Here is a 16,814-nt window from a genome sequence, read left to right as displayed (position 1 = left end):
ATCATTATTGCCCAATGAGTCTTTGGGCACAGGCTGGGAAAAATCAATTTAATATATCCCTGACTCAGGGGCCAGAGTTCCTTATGAAGAGAGCCCAAAAGAGTGAAGCCTTAACCTCTCTGAGCCTCCTTGTCTTCATCTGTAAAATGGCAATAGCAGCCTCACTTCTGCCTACTTCACAGGGAAGCTCTGACTGGCCAATGGTAAGCACTTAAAAAAAAAATTACGAAGGAATGAACACATGGGCCACAGGGGGAAGCAGTGGCAAGCTGCAGGGGTCTTCCCTGAGTAACTGACTTCCTGTATGCTGACGTGCTGCCCACGAGACTTGATGTGAAGGAGGCCCACATCAGGCAGCCCATCGATGAGTGCTGAGTTGAGCAGACAGACTGAGTGGTGCAATGGTCAACGCTTCACATCTGGGTAAAGGGCACTCGTACTCACTTGGTGAGAGTATAAATGTATCGGTACAGCCCTTTTGGAAAATCACATAGTGCTAGCTATCACAGTGTTTAAAGAGCACACAAATTCACCTAGCAGTTCCATTTATAGGAAATCATCCCCCAAATATTCTGGTTCAAGTGTGCCAAGATTTATATAGATAGTGTGTTCATTGCAACTGTTTGCAATAAGGAAAAACTGGAAACAACCTAAATGGTCCTCAGTATGGGTGTAAATAAGTAAATTGTGGTATATCTGTATTATGGACTATGTAGCTATTAAAAAGAATGAAGTAAATCTCTATGTATTAACATGGAGAGGTCTCAGGATGTATGTAAATAAACCCACAGAAAACCTCAAGTTGACAGAGGTATGCATTTAATATATCAACATTTGTGGGCAAAAAAACCTGTATCTATGTATCTGTACAGGAAATACCTGGAAGGCTACACGCCAAAGTTAAGATGATTAAATTAAATTAACCATCCTATTTGATAAAAGAGCTCCTATTTTAAGGCCAGAGGCCCTATGTGTAGTCTGGTCAAAGAAATTGCGTGACTCAGAGAAACTCTATTCACTTTTTTGAGCCAAAGCTTTCTCTTGTGTAAACGAATAATGATATTTACCTCTCAGTATTGTGATGGGGTGAGATGAAATAATGGATGTGAAAACCCCGGCTCTGAGCAGAGACAGCTCATTATAGCAATCAGGGAGGGCGACCGGAAGGAAGAGGCAGGAGCCCAGGCCTTGAAAGGTTTGGCAAGGCCTGGATTTGGTTTGATTTTAGGCTGTCTCTTCCTAACATTCAACAGGTATTCACTTATTAATGGTACAGTACAAAACCCCCAAGTGGGTTTTTTAACCACACATCTGCGCAAGGAGGCGTAGCGGAAGCCTGGCGCGTGCGCAAAGAGAGCACCTTCGGTTGCGCTTTGGCCACGTCCTACAACTCCCAGCATGCTCCGCACACGCGTCGGGCGCGTCGCCGACTGCTGACGTAGCTCTGTAGCGCGGGGAATTTCGAGTGGCAGTGGAGCGCTGGAGACCAGTGGGTCGCGGACCCCCCACCTTCTTTAGGGGAGGCCATGGACTCCCTAGTAGAGCCTCGGTGGCCTCCGGGCCTGGCAGTCATGAAGGTGAGTGCTTCGGGGAGGTCGGGGGTGTACGACGTCCGCGGAAGGCCAGCCCCGCCTTGAGGAGGAGAAAGGACGAGGCGCCAGCGCCGAATTGGGCCAGGATACCCGGCTCTGCGTTGCCATTTGCCACCGCGTGGATCTGGGCCTCAGTTTCTTCCTCTCCTGGGAAGTACCGGGGACAGGCCTTGGTCCCTTATGGTGAGCCTAGGTTGGCTGTCGTATGGGACGGGGTATTCTGCCGTTCAGTCACAACAATCACAATGATGTGGAAAGAAACACTTACTCTAAACGGTGGAAACGACAGTGATACCTAATCCTTTCTTAGAGCTTACTGCGTGCCAAGCATTATGTAAACTCTCCCAGTACTTTAGTGAAGAGTCTCCCACAGTGACACCGGGCACGGTTTGGAGTGGAGCTTGCATCAGAAAACATGTATTTAATCACCTAGCAAAGCGGGCAGTCTCCTTTACATTCTCATTCATTTCTTCTAATTACCCTCAAGAAGCCTAGTGCTACTTTGCCCTAATTCCTCCCTAACGTGTCCTAACTCTTGATAGTTGTGCATCTTCTCTTTTAAGCAAAGAAGGCAGGACTCACGTTTAGCACTAGCCTTTCTTTTTTTTTTCGGCACGCGGGCCTCTCACTGTTGTGGCCTCTCCCGTTGCGGAGCACAGGCTCCGGACGCGCAGGCTCAGCGGCCATGGCTCACGGGCCCAGCCGCTCCGCGGCATGTGGGATCTTCCCGGACCGGGGCGGGGCACGAACCCGTGTCCCCTGCATCGGCAGGCGGACTCTCAACCACTGCACCACCAGGGAAGCCCTAGCCTTTCATTTTATTGAAGTCTTTCACTCAAATAACATTGATTTTTGTGGCTACTTTGTTTTTGGCAATGCATTCCTGTTTCCATGGACGGTAGTGGTGAGTCCTGGATTCCTACTATGTTTGGTCAAGAGCAAACACACCATTCTGTACTAGCTAAAATCAGTTGCTTGGTTTTTCTTCTTGTTCTGTGATTATTTCCGTTTGTGACTGAGCAAAATCATGTTCTCCTTCTGTTGCTCAGTTTTGTAAACTACGGATTATGGTATCTGCCCCACAGACTCATAAGGTGACTTTGAGAATTAAGTGAAGGGACTTGGGAGAGGTTAAAGTAAGCATAAGGCCTTACTTATTGTTCTACCTGCCATCATCAGTGTCATCTACAGGGCTTGGTGACTGAAGATCTCCCCATGTTGAAGAGCTGACATTGTGGAAGGATCTGGGAAAGCCGTGGTTTTGCAGTTGTGGTGGCTTTGGCTCCAGTGAGCAGTGGAGAAGAGCATAGATTTGAGTTCCAATGGTTCTGGCTTAAATTTAGTCTCTGCCTTCTATTTAACTGTGTGACCTTGATTCAGTTACTTAACCTCTCTGAGCCTGGGTTGCCTCAACTATAAACTGGAGACAGAAATAGTTTATAAGGTTGGTTAAATGAGTTGATGTATGTGGATAGGGATCCTGTCTGGCTTATTCACTGTGCCTAACACAATGCCTGGCACATAGTGGGTGCTCAAAAATTATTTGCTAATTGATTGAAGGTATCTAGAAGGTAGTAAGCATTAAATCAATATATCTTTATTATTATTATTAATGCTTAACATGTGTTAAGTATTTCTCCTCCTGCTTTTTATTTGTTGTCATGAAGATTATGAATTGGATAAGGGAAGTGAAAGCTTCCCCCTTCCACTTTCTCTAAGTTGAGGAAATCCCAGGGCATCCACTGGACTGAACATCCGTGCAAGAATGTTATAGCTCATCGGATGCGGTATCACTTCCACAGATCCTGCTCAGCACATCTGTCAGAACCACTCCTCCAGGAGAGGACAGTGATAGAGAAGAAAGCAAATAGACCAGGTGTCAGGGCTTTGGCTCCTGGTCTTGCCTCTGCTCTTGATTGATTTTCAACACAATCCTCTAGCTTTTTGTGTCAGTGGTAGCTTACCATCCAAAGTAATGGAAGATTTGGGCATTTGAATGTTTATTTCCCTGGTTTTACTGTAACAAAAATTTGTTTTTGACAGATTATAAATGTAGAATGTGTATATAGTAGAAAAAAATTAAAATTTACAGTAAGATAAAGGAGGAAATGAAAGTTACCTAGCATCCTACCATCTAGAGAGGACCACTGTTTAACATTTTCTCTTATTGTTCTTCAGTTTTTCTCATGTGTGATCATGCATATACCCACAATGTGTATATGCATTTAAAATTTGGGGTCATCTTGGAGTCAACCTCTCGGATTTGATCCATCGCCTTATAAGCTCTATAGGCTTCATCTAAAAAATTGGCATATAGATGCTATAGACCTCCTAAGATTGTTAAGGAGATTAAACTACATAGTTCTGTTGTTATGTATTATTGTTGTAGGTTTGTTCTCTGATTTTTTTTTGTTTGCATTAAAACATGAACATTTTTCCATGCATTAATTATTCTTTGAAAGCATGTTTCCTTTAATGGCAACAATATTTCATATGTGAACTATTAGAACATTAGTCTTTTTGTTTGTTTGCATTTTTAAAATTTAGGTCATACACATGGTTCAGAAAGTACGCGAAATAAAAAGTAAAAGTCTTCCTCCAAACTTGTCCCTCATCTGTCTAGTTTCCTGACCCCTTTGACCATTATTTGTTACGTTCTTGTGTTCAGATTTGCATTCAGATTTATATTCTTATTCCCTCCTCCCTTTTTAACAAAAGGTCACAGACAGTGTGTACTGCCTGTACCTTACTTCCTTTTTTCACTTTTCTTGGCAGTCTTTCCGTACCAGTACATAAGAGAGCACGCGCTCTCTCTCTCTCTCTCTCTCTCTCTCTCTCTCTTCTTCCTCTTAAATATCTGCTCAGTATTCTTTTGAATGAAATAACATTTTAGGGCTTCCCTGGTGGAGCAGTGGTTAAGAGTCTGCCTGCCAATGCAGGGGACACGGGTTCGAGACCTGGTCGGGGAAGATCCCACATGCTGCGGAGCAACTAGGCCCGTGCGCCATAACTACTGAGGCTGCACTTTAGAGCCCGCGAGCCACAGCTACTGAAGACCGCGTGCCACGACTACTGAAGCCTGCGCGCCTAGAGCCTGTGCTCCGCAACAGGAGAGGCCACCACAACGAGAAGCCCGCGCACTGCAACGAAGAGTAGCCCCCGCTCGCCACAACTAGAGAAAGCCTGCGTGCAGCAACGAAGACCCAATGCAGCCAAAAATAATAAATAAATTAAATAAATAAATTTATAAAAAGAAAAGAACATTTTAAATGATTTAGAAGATTTTAGGTTGCGAGAGAGATCCTTTCCTGTTTGGGTTTCATTCCAGATGGACGCACATCTATCTGACTTTGCAGATTGCCTGCCTCTTCCCCTCCTTCTGCTGTCACTGGCGCCAGCTCTTTCCAGGGCTTCCTCATCTGGCTCCACCCTGTAGTACTGTACAGTACTGAGCAGAAAGCACTGGACTGATGGCCGGTAGACAGGAAGTTTTGTCCTGGCTTGACTCATGTGCTGTGAGCCTGCCCTGGATACAAGTTTACTCATTTGTGAAGTAAGGGTTTTAACTAGATAATTTCTAGTGTTTCTCTTTGGTGTTCTCTGATCTGGTTCTTACCCTGTGTGGTGAATGGCTGCTGGTACCTTTCACCCCCGCAGTGACAGTGGGCCAGGGAATGGGGTCTGAAGAGGAGGAGGCTTGGAGGAGGAACTGGAAATACATGGCAAGTAGAAGAGAAATAGAGTAGCCCTTTTGTGACGGGCTGGCAACATGGAGTGGGATTCTGTACAGTGTCAGCTTTATCTTTCTGAAGTGTTCTCTATAACCTAAGATTTGAATAAGTCCTATGGGGGAGGTTTTCTCTCCCCTGCAGTTTATGTGGACTTAGCTTTTGAGTTTGAATATTTGACAAAGAAGTATTATTAAATTATTTTTTTAGGGGATGGAGAAGGAGCTCTGTGGCAGATGTTCCAGCCTTGGTGGCTTTCTGATAGGTGTGTATGTATTTATGCATTTCAGACAATAGATGATTTGCTGCGCTGTGGAATTTGCTTCGAATATTTCAACATTGCAATGATGATTCCTCAGTGTTCACATAATTGTAAGTATGTATTGTTTCTCTGAGTCACAAAAATGTGGTTTTTTATATAATGTAGTATTATTTTAACACCAAAGATAAGTACACATTTATTATTTATTTCTCACCTTTAGCTCCTCTATCTTGAAGTTTTAGCATGGTCTTTTCCATGACCTCCCTCTTAAATACTGAATATTTTTTACAAGGCTCCTATATTTTCTACCACCTCCCTCTTGGATACTTTTATGCCTTTTATAACATTCACAGGCATAAAGATTTTGATCACTATATATTGTTATTTGCCCGGCACTTTTAGATGATAAATTTCAGATTTTTCATTTTTAGCAGGATAGGAGATAGGTGGTTCAACCAAGTAGTCCTTGGCATAGAATTTTAAAGTTTAAAAATTCCACTGGGAGAATTCTACAGCTGAAGAGTATTGCAGGCAGTTTTATCACTTAACTTGCTGTGTGATGGTGGGAAGACTCATATATTGAAATGTGCTTGTACTTCTCTTCGTGAGTCTAGTATGTACATATTTTTTACACTGTAGTTTGACGTATTTAGTGCATGGGGTGCACTTGTCATTGTTCTGGATTTAGCCATCAGTTTATGGATTATCTAGGCTTGCAATCGTTCTTATTCTCTACTTTCGAGTTGATTTGCCTTGGAAAGTTAAAAAAAAAGTTAGGCTTAAAAAATGGTTTTAGTGGATAGTAGTAGCTTTGGTGAAAAAGTTTCCATAGGGAAGACATAATAAGAGGATGGTGGTGGTAGCAACATGGGCATTAGAGATAAACTTAGGCTTGACTGTTAGCTCTCCACTTATTAGATGGGTGAGATTGCAAACGCTCAACATTTCTTCAGATGTGAAACCCTGGTAAGTAGTTTCTGCCTTAGGAGACGGTTGTGAGAATTAAATGTACAGAGTCCAGTGTCTGGCACGTTATAGGGCCTTAATAAATCTTAGTTTCCTTCTAGGCTAGATTCATATTAGGAACCAAGATAAGTTTTGGGGATTGTTTCTAAATATGTGTTAAAATCACCTTTATTTAGGTATGATTTATATGTAGTAAAAGGCGTCCATTTTAAGTGCGCAGTAAAATGTACAAGTGTCAACGAGTTTCAACAAATGTTTATACCAGGTAATGACTACAATTAAAATATTAAACATTTCTATCACTTGATAGAGTTCTCCCCATTATCAGTCAGTATGGCCCCAGGGAATTATATGTGGGTCTGTTTCTGGATTCTCTTCTATTTCATTGATTTTTATGTCTATCCTTGTGCCAGTACTACACTGTCTTAATTACAGTAGCCTTCTAGTAAGTCTTCAAGTCAAGTATTGTAACTACTCCAACGTTGTTTTTCTTTATCAAGATTGTTTTGGTTCTTTTAGGATCTTTGCATTTTATATGCATTTCAATATAAATTTTAGAATCAGGTTGTCAGTTTCTACCAAGAAAAGCCTGCTGGGATGTTCCTTGGGATTGCACTAAATCTAGAGATCTATCTGAGGATATATGACTTTTTTTTTTTGAGATTTACTTATTTTTTATTTATTTTTGGGTGCATCGGGTTTTAGTTGCAGCACGTGGGATCTTTGTTGAGGCATGTGGGATCTTTCGTTGCAGCGTGTGGGCTTCTCTCTAGTTGTGGTGTGCGGGTTTTCTCTCTCTAGTTGTGGCGCACAGGCTTCAGGGCGCATGGGCTCTGTAGTTGTGGGGTGCAGGTTCCAGGACGCATGGGCTCTGTAGTGTGTGGCACTCAGGCTCTAGTTGAGGCGCGCAAGCTCAGTAGTTGTGGCACTTGGGCTTAGTTACCCTGCGGCATGTGGGATCTTCGTTCCCTGACTAGGGATTGAACTTGCGTCCCCTGCATTGTAAGGCAGATTCTTTACCACTGTACCACCAGCGAAGTCCCTATGACATCTTAACAGTGTTGTCTTCAATGTTAAAATGTTGTCCTAAATTAGAAATAAATCCCAGAAAATAGTCAGGATTATCTTAAAGCAAAAGGGCAGCTTTATTGCTTACAAGGTTTGCAAACAGGGGATATGCAGCCTTTGGCTGTAACCTAAAGTGCCTTTGGGTGTAGGGGGTAAAGAGAGAGGGATTTTTAAAAGCAAACTGTAGAAGTCACAGTTGGGAGACTTGCAAAGAGGATTGGCTGGCCCCTGCAGCCTGACCACAAGTCCTTGAAGCTTGACTATAGTTTTTGATGATTGGCTTGGTCATCAGAGCTTCTAGTTGGGGACGTTTCCAGGTAGGACCGTTAGCAGAATCAGAAGTCATAGTTTTCTGTTCTTGGTTTTAATGAGAACATAGAGTACGTAACTGAATCCGGTCTGTCATGACTGCCTGGCTCCGTTTTATTTTGAGTCCCTGTTAGCCACACTGGGCCCATTTTCTAAGTTCCTTACACAGGGATTCCTCTTATTTTTACTTTTCCTTAGGGGATTTTATTTTTATATGAACACGGTGTGTTCCTCCATTCTTTAGCTCTTCTTTAATTTCTCTCCACAGTGCTGTTAGTTTTCAGTGCACAGGCCTTGCACATAGAAATAAATTTTTTGTATTGACTTTTTATCCTGTGATCTTGCTAAATTCACTTTTTAATTCCAGCATCTTTTTTGTTGATTCCTTAGGAATTTTTATATACACAATCATGTCATCTGTGAATAAAAGCAGTTTTACTTCTTCCTTCCTTAATCTGCATGCCTCATATTTCTAGTTGTTAGACAGGCTAAGTACCTCTAGTAGAATGTTAAAAAGAAGTGGTGTAGCTGAATATCCTTTCTTTATTCCCAGTTTTATGGGGAAAGCTTTCAGTCTTTCAGGCAAAATGTTAGCTGTCAGTTTTATCGTATTCTTAATACATTTTCATAAATTTATCAGGTTGAGGCAATTCGTCTATGCTCTGAATTAGCTGAGAGTTTTTTTTTTTTAATCATGAATGGTTACTGAATTTTGTCAAGTTTGTTTTTTTGCGTGTATAGAGATGCTGATATGATTTAATTCCTTTATTTTAGAATATGATTAATTACACTGATTTGTTTTTAAATGTTACAACACCCTTGAATTCCTTTCAATAAATTTGTCCATTTAATCTAAGCTGTTGAGTTTATCAGCATAGAGTTTGAAAAATGCTACTCCCTAGGGACTTCCCTGGCAGTCCAGTGGTTAAGACTCTTCCCTTACACTGCAGGGGGTGCGGGTTTGATCCCTGGTCAGGAAAAGAAGTTCCCACATGTCGTGCTGCAACGGCCCAGAAAAAAACAAAACAAAACAAAACAACCTACTCCCTACTGTCCTTCTCTTGTCTGGAGGATATGTAGTGATATTCCCTTTTATCCATATGCTAGAAAGGTGTGTTTTCTTTTTTTTTCCTTGATTAATCTAGCTAAAGGTTTATCAATTTTATTGCTGTTTTCAAAGAACCAACTTTTGGTTCATTGTTTTCTGTATTTTATCTTTTTTCTATTTTATTGATTTACGCTTTCAGAATCTTTATTATTTCCTTTCTTTTACTTATATGAGTTTAATTTGCTCTTATATTTCTAGCTTTCTAAGGTAGAAGATGAGATCGATATTAGACCTTCTTTTCTAATATAAACGTTTAAAGCTATAAATTTTCCTTTAAGCCCTGCTTTAGCTACATCCCACAAATTTTGATATGTGAGTTTTCATTTTTGTTTAGTTCAAAGTGTATGCTAATGTCCTTTTTGATTTATTTTTTGACCCATGAGTTATTTAGAAGTCTTTAGTTTAATTTCTAAAAATTTGGGAGTTTTCCTGCTATCTTCCTGTTATTAATGTCTAATTTAATTATGTTCTTTTCAAAACTCAAACAATTATGTCCGATTTCAGTTTTTGAATCAAACTGAGACTTGTTTTATGGCCCACAATGTGGTCATTCTTGGTTAATGTTTCACATATACTTTAAAAGAACGTCTATTCTAGTTGGGCGGAGTGTTCTGTGAATGTCAATTAGATCAAGTTGGTTGATACTACTTTTTAAATCTTCTGTATCTCTGCTGGTTCTCTGTGTATTATTTTATCAGTACTGAGAGAGGAGTGTCGAAATCTCCAAATATAATTGTGGATTTATCTGGTTTTTCTTTTTACTAATGTAATTTTGTGCTTTATGTATTTTTGAAGCATTTTTATTAGGTACATACACATTTATGATTATTTTGTCTTCCTGATGAATTGGCTGTTTTGTGATTGTGAAATGGCCCTCTTTATCCCTGGTAATGTTCTTTGTTCTAAAGTCTTCTTTTTTTGATATTAATATAGTCACTCCCACTTCTTTAAGATTAGCATTTTCATGGTTTGTCTTTTTCCATCCTTTTACTTCTCATCTACCTGTGTCTTGATATTTATATTGGACTTTTTTAGACAGTATGTATTTTGGGTCTTCCCATTCAATCTAGTCTGAAAATATCTATTTTTACTTGGAATATGTAGACATACACTGTATAATATAGTAGCTGCTAGCCTCATGTGGCTATTTATATTTCAGTTAAAATTAATTAAACTTAAATAAAATTAAAACTTTAGATTCCCAGTTCCACTAGCCTCATTTCAAGTGTTGAATAGCACATGTGGCTAGTGGCTGCTGTCTTGGATAGTGCAGATATAGAACATTTCCATCATTGCAGAAAGTTAATTATTGGTAAGGCTGGATCTAGATATACTACCTTGCTTTCTGTTTTTTATTTACTCATCTATTTTTCTTCTCTTCCAGCCTTTAAAAAAAAATTGAACATTTAAAAAATATTAAATCTTTTCCACAGTTGACTTATTAGTGCTACTTCTTTGTTTTATTATTTTAGCGGCTGTTTAAAATAGGCATCTTTAAGTTATTACAGTCTCCCTTTGAACGATATTATACCACTTGACTAGTGTAAAACTGTTACAACTGTGCACTTCTTCCTTTTTTAAATTGAAATATAGTTGATTTACAATATTATATTAGTTTCAGGTGTATAACATAGTGATTCAATATTTTTATAGATTGTACTACATTTAAAGTTATTATCAAATATTGGCTATCTTCTCTGTGCTGTACAACAGCGGTCCCCAACCTTTTTGGCACCAGGGACTGGTTTTGTGGAAGACAATTTTTCCATGGATGCGGGGGGTGGGGGACGGTTCAGGTGGTAATGTGAGCGATGGGGGGTGATGGGGAGCAGCAGATGAAGCTTTGCTCGCTCGCCCGCCTCTCACCTCCTGCTCTGCAGCCTGGTTCCCCTGCTTCGGCACCCCTGCTGTACAATATATCCTTGTAGCTTACTTATTTTATAAATACATAGTAGTTTGTACTTCTCAATCCTCTACCCCTATCTTGCCCCTCCCTCATTTCCTTTCCCCTCCCCCCATTTCCTTTCCCCACTAGTTCTCTCTATCTGTGAGTCTGTTTCTATTTTGTTGTATTCATTTGTTTCATTTTTTAGTTTCCACATATGAGAGATAGCATATAGTATTTGTCTTTCTCTGACTTATTTCACTAAGCATAATAATCTCCAGGTACATCCATGTTGTTGCAAATGGCAAAATTTCATTCTTTATTGTGGCTGAGTAATATTCTATTGTGTATGTACCACCTGTTCTTTATCCATTCATCATCTTTAAGTGATAGACACTAAGTTGCTTCCATATCTTGACTGTTGTTAAATAATGCTCCTGTGAACATTGGGATGCATGTATCTTTTCAAATTAGTGTTTTTGGTTTTTTTGAGGTATATACCCAAGAGTGGAATTGCTGGATCATATGGTAGTTCTGTTTTTAGTTTTTTGAGGAACCTCCACTGTCTTCCATAGAGGTTGCACCAACTTACATTCCCCAGCAGTGTACTAGGCTTCCCTTTTCTCAACATCTTCACCAGCATTTGAAATTTGTGGTCTTTGTGATTCCAGTCATACTGACAGGTGTGAGATGAGCTCTCATTGTGGTTTTGATTTGCATTTCTCTGATGGTGAGTGATGTTGAGCATCTTTTCACGTGGCTGTTGGCCATCTATATGTCTTCTTTGGAAAAATGTCTATTCAGGTCCTCTGCCCATTTTTTAACTGGGTTTTTTTTTTTGACACTTGAGTTGTATGAGCTGTTTATATATTTTGAATATTAACTCCTATTTGGTCATATCATTTGCAAGTATTTCTCCCATTCAGTAGGTTGTCTTTTTGTTTTGTTGATGGTTTCTTTTGCTGTGCAAAAGCTTTTACGTTTAATTAGGTTTCATTTGTTTATTTTTGCTTTTATTTCCTTTTTCACAGAAGACAGATCCAAAAAACTATTGCTACGATTTATGTCAAAGAGTGTTCTGCCTGTGTTTTCTTTCAGGAGGTTTATGGTTTCAGTCTTATATTTAGATCTTTTGATTTTCTTTTTGTATATCGTGTGAAAATGTTCTAATTTCTTTCTTTTTCACTAACTGCCTTTATTCTTTTTTTATTTTTTAATAGATCTTTATTGGAGTATAATTGCTTCACAATACTGTGTTAGCTTCTGTTGCACAACAAAGCAAATCAGCCATATGCATACACACGTCCCCATATCCCCTCCCTCTTGAGCCTCACTCCCATCCTCCCTATCCCACCCCTCTAGGTCATTGCAAAGCACCGAGCTGATCTCCCTGGGCTATCGTGCTGCTTCCCACCAGCCAACTATTTTACATTTGGTAGTGTGTATATGTTGATGCTACTCTCACTTTGCCCCAGCTTCGCCCTCCCACCCCATGTCCTCAAGTACGTTTTCTATGTCTACCTCTTTATTCCTGCCTTGCAACTAGGTTCATCAGTACCATTTTTTTTTCCTTTTTAGATTCCATATATTTATGTGTTAGCATACGGTATTTGTTTTTCTCTTTCTTTTTTTTTTTTGTCTTTCCGTGTCTTCATCCATTCTTTTTTTTTTAAATTTAATTTAATAAATTTATTTATACAGCAGGTTCTTATTGGTTGTTCTTCTCTTTCTGACTTACTTCACTCTGTATGACAGATTCTAGGTCCATCCACCTCACTACAAATAACTCAATTTTGTTTCCTTTTATGGCTGAGTAATATTCCATTGTATATATGTGCCATGTCTTCTTTATCCATTCATCTGTCGATGGACATTTAGGTTGGTTCCATGTCCTGGCTATTGTAAATAGTGCTGCAGTGAACATTGTGGTGCATGTCACTTTTTGAATTATGGTTTTCTCAGGGTATATGCCCAGTAGTGGGATTCCTGGGTCATATGGTAGTTCTATTTTTAGTTTTTTAAGGAACCTCCATACTGTTCTCCATAGTGGTTGTATCAATTTACATTCCCACCAGAAGTGCAGCAGGGTTCTCTTTTCATCACACCCTCTCCAGCATTTATTGTTTGTAGATTTTTGATGATGGCCATTCTCACCGGCGTGAGGTGATACCTCATTGTAGTTTTGATTTGCATTTCTCTAATAATTAGTGATGTTGGGCATCTTTTCATGTGCCTCTTGGCCATCTGTATGTCTTCCTTGGTGAAATGTCTGTTTAGGTCTTCCGCCCATTTTTTAACTGGATTGTTTGTTTTTTTGATATTGAGTTCGATGAGCTGTTTGTATATTTTGGAGATTAATCTTTTTGTCTGTTTCATTTGCAAATATTTTCTCCCATTCTGAGGGTTGTCTTTTTGTCTTGTTTATGGTTTCCTTTGCTGTGCAAAAGCTTTTTAGTTTAATTAAGTCCCATTTGTTTATTTTTGTTTTTATTTCCATTACTCTAGGAGGTGGGTCAAAAAAGATCTTGCTGTGGTTTATGTCAAAGAGTGTTTTTCCTATGTTTTCCTCTAAGAGTTATATAGTGTCTGGTCTTACATTTAAGTCTTTAATCCATTCGGAGTTTATTTTTGTGTATGGTGTTAGGGAGTGTTCTAATTTTGTTCTTTTACATGTAGCTGTCCAGTTTTCCCAGCACCACTTACTGAAGAGGCTGTCTTTTCTCCATTGTATGTTCTTGCCTCCTTTGTCGTAAATTAGGTGTCTGTATGTGCATGGGTATATCTTTGGGCATTCTATCCTGTACCATTGATCTGTATTTCTGTTTTTGTGCTAGTACTATACTGTCTCGATTACTTGTAGCTTTGTGGTAAAGTTTGAAGTGGGGGAGCCTGATTCCTCCCAACTCTTTTTCTTTCTCAAGGTTGCTTTGGCTATTCGGGGTCTTTTGTGTTTCCATATGAATTGTAAAATTTTTTGTTCTAATTCTGTGAGGAAATGCCATTGGTGGTTTGATAGGGATTGCATTGAATCTGTAGATTGCTTTGGGTAGTATGGTCATTTTCACAATATTGATTCTTCCAATCCAAGAACATGGTATATTTCTCCATCTGTTTATGTCATCTTTGATTTCTTTCATCAGTGTTTTATAGTTTTCTGAGTACAAGTCTTTCACCTCCTTATTCAGGTTTATTCCTTGTATTTTATTCTTTTTGTTGTAATGGTAAATGGGAGTGTTTCCTTAATTTCTCTTTCTGATTTTTCATTGTTGGTGTGTAGAAGTGCCAGAGATTTCTGTGCATTAATTTTGTATCCTGCAGCCTTACCAAATTCATTGATTAGTTCTAATAGTTGTCTGGTGGCATCTTTAGGATTTTCTATGTATAGTATCATGTCATCTGCAAACAGTGACAGTTTTACTTCTTCTTTTCCTATTTTTATTCCTTTTATTTCTTCTTCTCTGATTGCTGTGGCTAGGACTTCCAAAACTATGTTGAATAAGAGTGGCAGGAGTGGACATCCTTTTCTTGTTCCAGATCTTAGTGGAAATGCTTTCACTTTTTCACGTTGAGTGTGATGTTTGCTGTGGGTTTGTCATATATGGCCTTTATCATGTTGAGGTAGGTTCCCTCTATGCCCATTTTCTGGAGAGTTTTTTTCTTAAATGGGTGTTGAATTTTGTCAAAAGCTTTTTCTGCATCTATTGAGATGATCATGTGGTTTTTATTCCTTAATTTGTTAATGTGGTGTATCACATGGATTGATTTGCATATATTGAAGAATCCTTGCATCCCTGGGATAAATCCCACTTGATCATGGTGTATGATCCTTTTAATGTGCTGTTGTATTCTGTTTGCTAGTATTTTGTTGAGGATTTTTGTATCTGTGTTCATCAGTGATATTGGTCTATAATTTTCTTTATTTGTGATATCTTTTTCTGGTTTTGGTATCAGGGTGATGGTGGCCTCATAGAATGAATTAGGGAGTGTTTCTTCCTCTGCAATGTTTTGGAAGAGTTTTAGAAGGATCGATGTTAGCTCTTTTCTGAATGTTTGATAGAATTTGCCTGTGAAACCATCTGGTCCTAGACTTGTGTTTGTTGGAAGATTTTTAATTATGGTTTCAATTTCATTACTTATGATAGGTCTGTTTATATTTTCTAATTCTTCCTGGTTCAGTCTTGGAAAATTGTGCCTTTCCGATAATTTGTCCGTTTCTTCGTGGTTGTCTGTTTTATTGGCATAGAGTTGTTTGTAGTAGTTTCTTATAATCCTTTGTATTTCTGCAGTGTCAGTTATGATTCCTCCTTTTTCATTTCTAATTTTATTGATTTGTGTCCTCTCCCTTTTTTTCTTGATGAGTCTGGCTAAGGGTTTATCAATTTTGCTTTTCTTCTCAAAGAGCCAGCTTTTAGTTTTATTGATCTTTGCTATCGTTTTCTTCATTTCTATTTCATTTATTTCTGCCCTGATCTTTATGATTTCTTTCCTTCTACTGACTTTGGGATATCTTTGTTCTTCTTTTTCTAGTTGTTTTAAGTGTAGGATTAGATTGTTTATTTGAGATTTTTCTTGTTTCTTGAAGTGAGATTGTATTGCTATAAACTTCCCTCTTAGAACTGCTTTTGCTGCGTCCCGTGGGTTTTGGGTCGTCGTGTTCTCGTTATCATTTGTTTCTGTGTATTTTTTTATTTCTTCTTTGATTTTTTCAGTGATCTCTTGGTTATCTGGTAGCTCACTGTTTAGCCTCCATGTACTTGTGTTTTTACAGTTTTTTTCCTGTAATTGATATCCAGTCTCATCACGTTGTGGTCAGAAAAGATACTTGATACAGTTTCAATTTTCTTAAATTTTCCGAGGCTTGATTTGTGACCCAGGATGTGATCTATTCTGGAGAATGTTCCATGTGCACTTGAGAAGAAAGTGTATTCTGCCACTTTCAGGTGTAATGTTCTATAATTATCAATTAGAGCTATCTGGCCTGTTGTGTCATTTAAAGCTTGTATTTCCTTACTTGTTTTCTGTTTGGATGATCTGTCCATTGTTGTAAGTGGGGTGTTAAAGTCCCCTACTATTATTGTGTTACTCTTGATTTCTCCTTTCATGGTTGTTAGCATTTGCCTTATGTATTCAGGTGCTCCTATGTTGGGTGCATAAACATGTGTAATTGTTATATTTTCTTTTTGGATTGATCCTTTGATCATTATGTAGTATCCCTCCTTATCTTTTATAACAGTCTTTATTTTAAAGTATATTTTATCTGATACGAGTATTGCCACTCCAGCTTTCATTTGATTTCCATTTGCATGGAATATCTTTTTCCATCCCTTCACTTTCAGTCTGTATGTGTTGTTAGGTCTGAAGTAGGTCTCTTGTAGACAGCATATATACGGGTCTTGTTTTTGTATCCATTCAGCCAGTCTGTCTTTTGGTTGGGACATCCAATCCATTTACATTCAAGGATATTATTGATATTTATGTTCCTATTACCATTTTCTTAATTGTTTTGGGTTTGTTTTTGTTGGTTCTTTTCTTGTGTTTCCCTCTTAGAGAAGTTTCTTTAGCATTCGTTGTAAAGCTGGTTTGGTGGTGCTGAATTCTCTTAGCTTTTGCTTGTCTGAAAAGTTTTTGACTTCTCCATCAAATCTGAATGAGATCCTTGCTGGGTAGAGTAATCTTGGTTGTAGGTTTTTCTCTTTCATCACTTTAAGTATATCCTGCCATTCCCTTCTGACCTGAAGAGTTTCCACTGAAAAATCAGTTGATAACCTTATGGGGATTCTTTTGTCTGTTATTTTTTGTTGTTCCCGTGCTGCTGTTAATATTTTTGTCTTTGAATTTAATTTTTGTTAGTTTGATTAATATTTGTCTTGGTGTGTTTTTCCTAGGGTTTATCCTG

General features: G+C 38.7%; 1 protein-coding gene across 5 annotated transcripts in view; it reads left to right on the top strand.

Annotated features, from left to right (window-relative positions):
* The first annotated feature begins 1,412 nt into the window (after positions 1-1,412).
* RAD18 (RAD18 E3 ubiquitin protein ligase) overlaps positions 1,413-16,814 on the top strand; it is a 115,709-nt gene continuing 100,307 nt past the window's right edge. The window contains exons 1-2 of one of the 5 annotated variants that reach the window (XR_016394755.1): positions 1,413-1,577; positions 5,611-5,692. Coding sequence is in view for 4 of the 5 variants with exons in the window: in XM_089919586.1 (XP_089775712.1) it covers positions 1,527-1,577; positions 5,611-5,692 (133 nt within the window). In the remaining variant the exon portion in view is untranslated. Of the gene's footprint in view, positions 1,578-4,457; positions 5,146-5,610; positions 5,693-16,814 lie in introns of those variants that run through there. The other 4 variants (XM_089919586.1, XM_089919588.1, XM_022564695.2 and 1 more) reach the window with 4 other exon arrangements.

Source organism: Delphinapterus leucas, chromosome 10 (genome assembly GCF_059928025.1).
Source record: "Delphinapterus leucas isolate spDelLeu-1000000601 "Yukka" chromosome 10, BTC_Dleu_Yukka2, whole genome shotgun sequence".
In the NCBI taxonomy this organism is placed as follows: Eukaryota; Metazoa; Chordata; class Mammalia; order Artiodactyla; family Monodontidae; genus Delphinapterus; species Delphinapterus leucas.
Note: the sequence above shows the minus strand (reverse complement) of the source record. Positions and strands in the feature narration are given on the sequence as shown.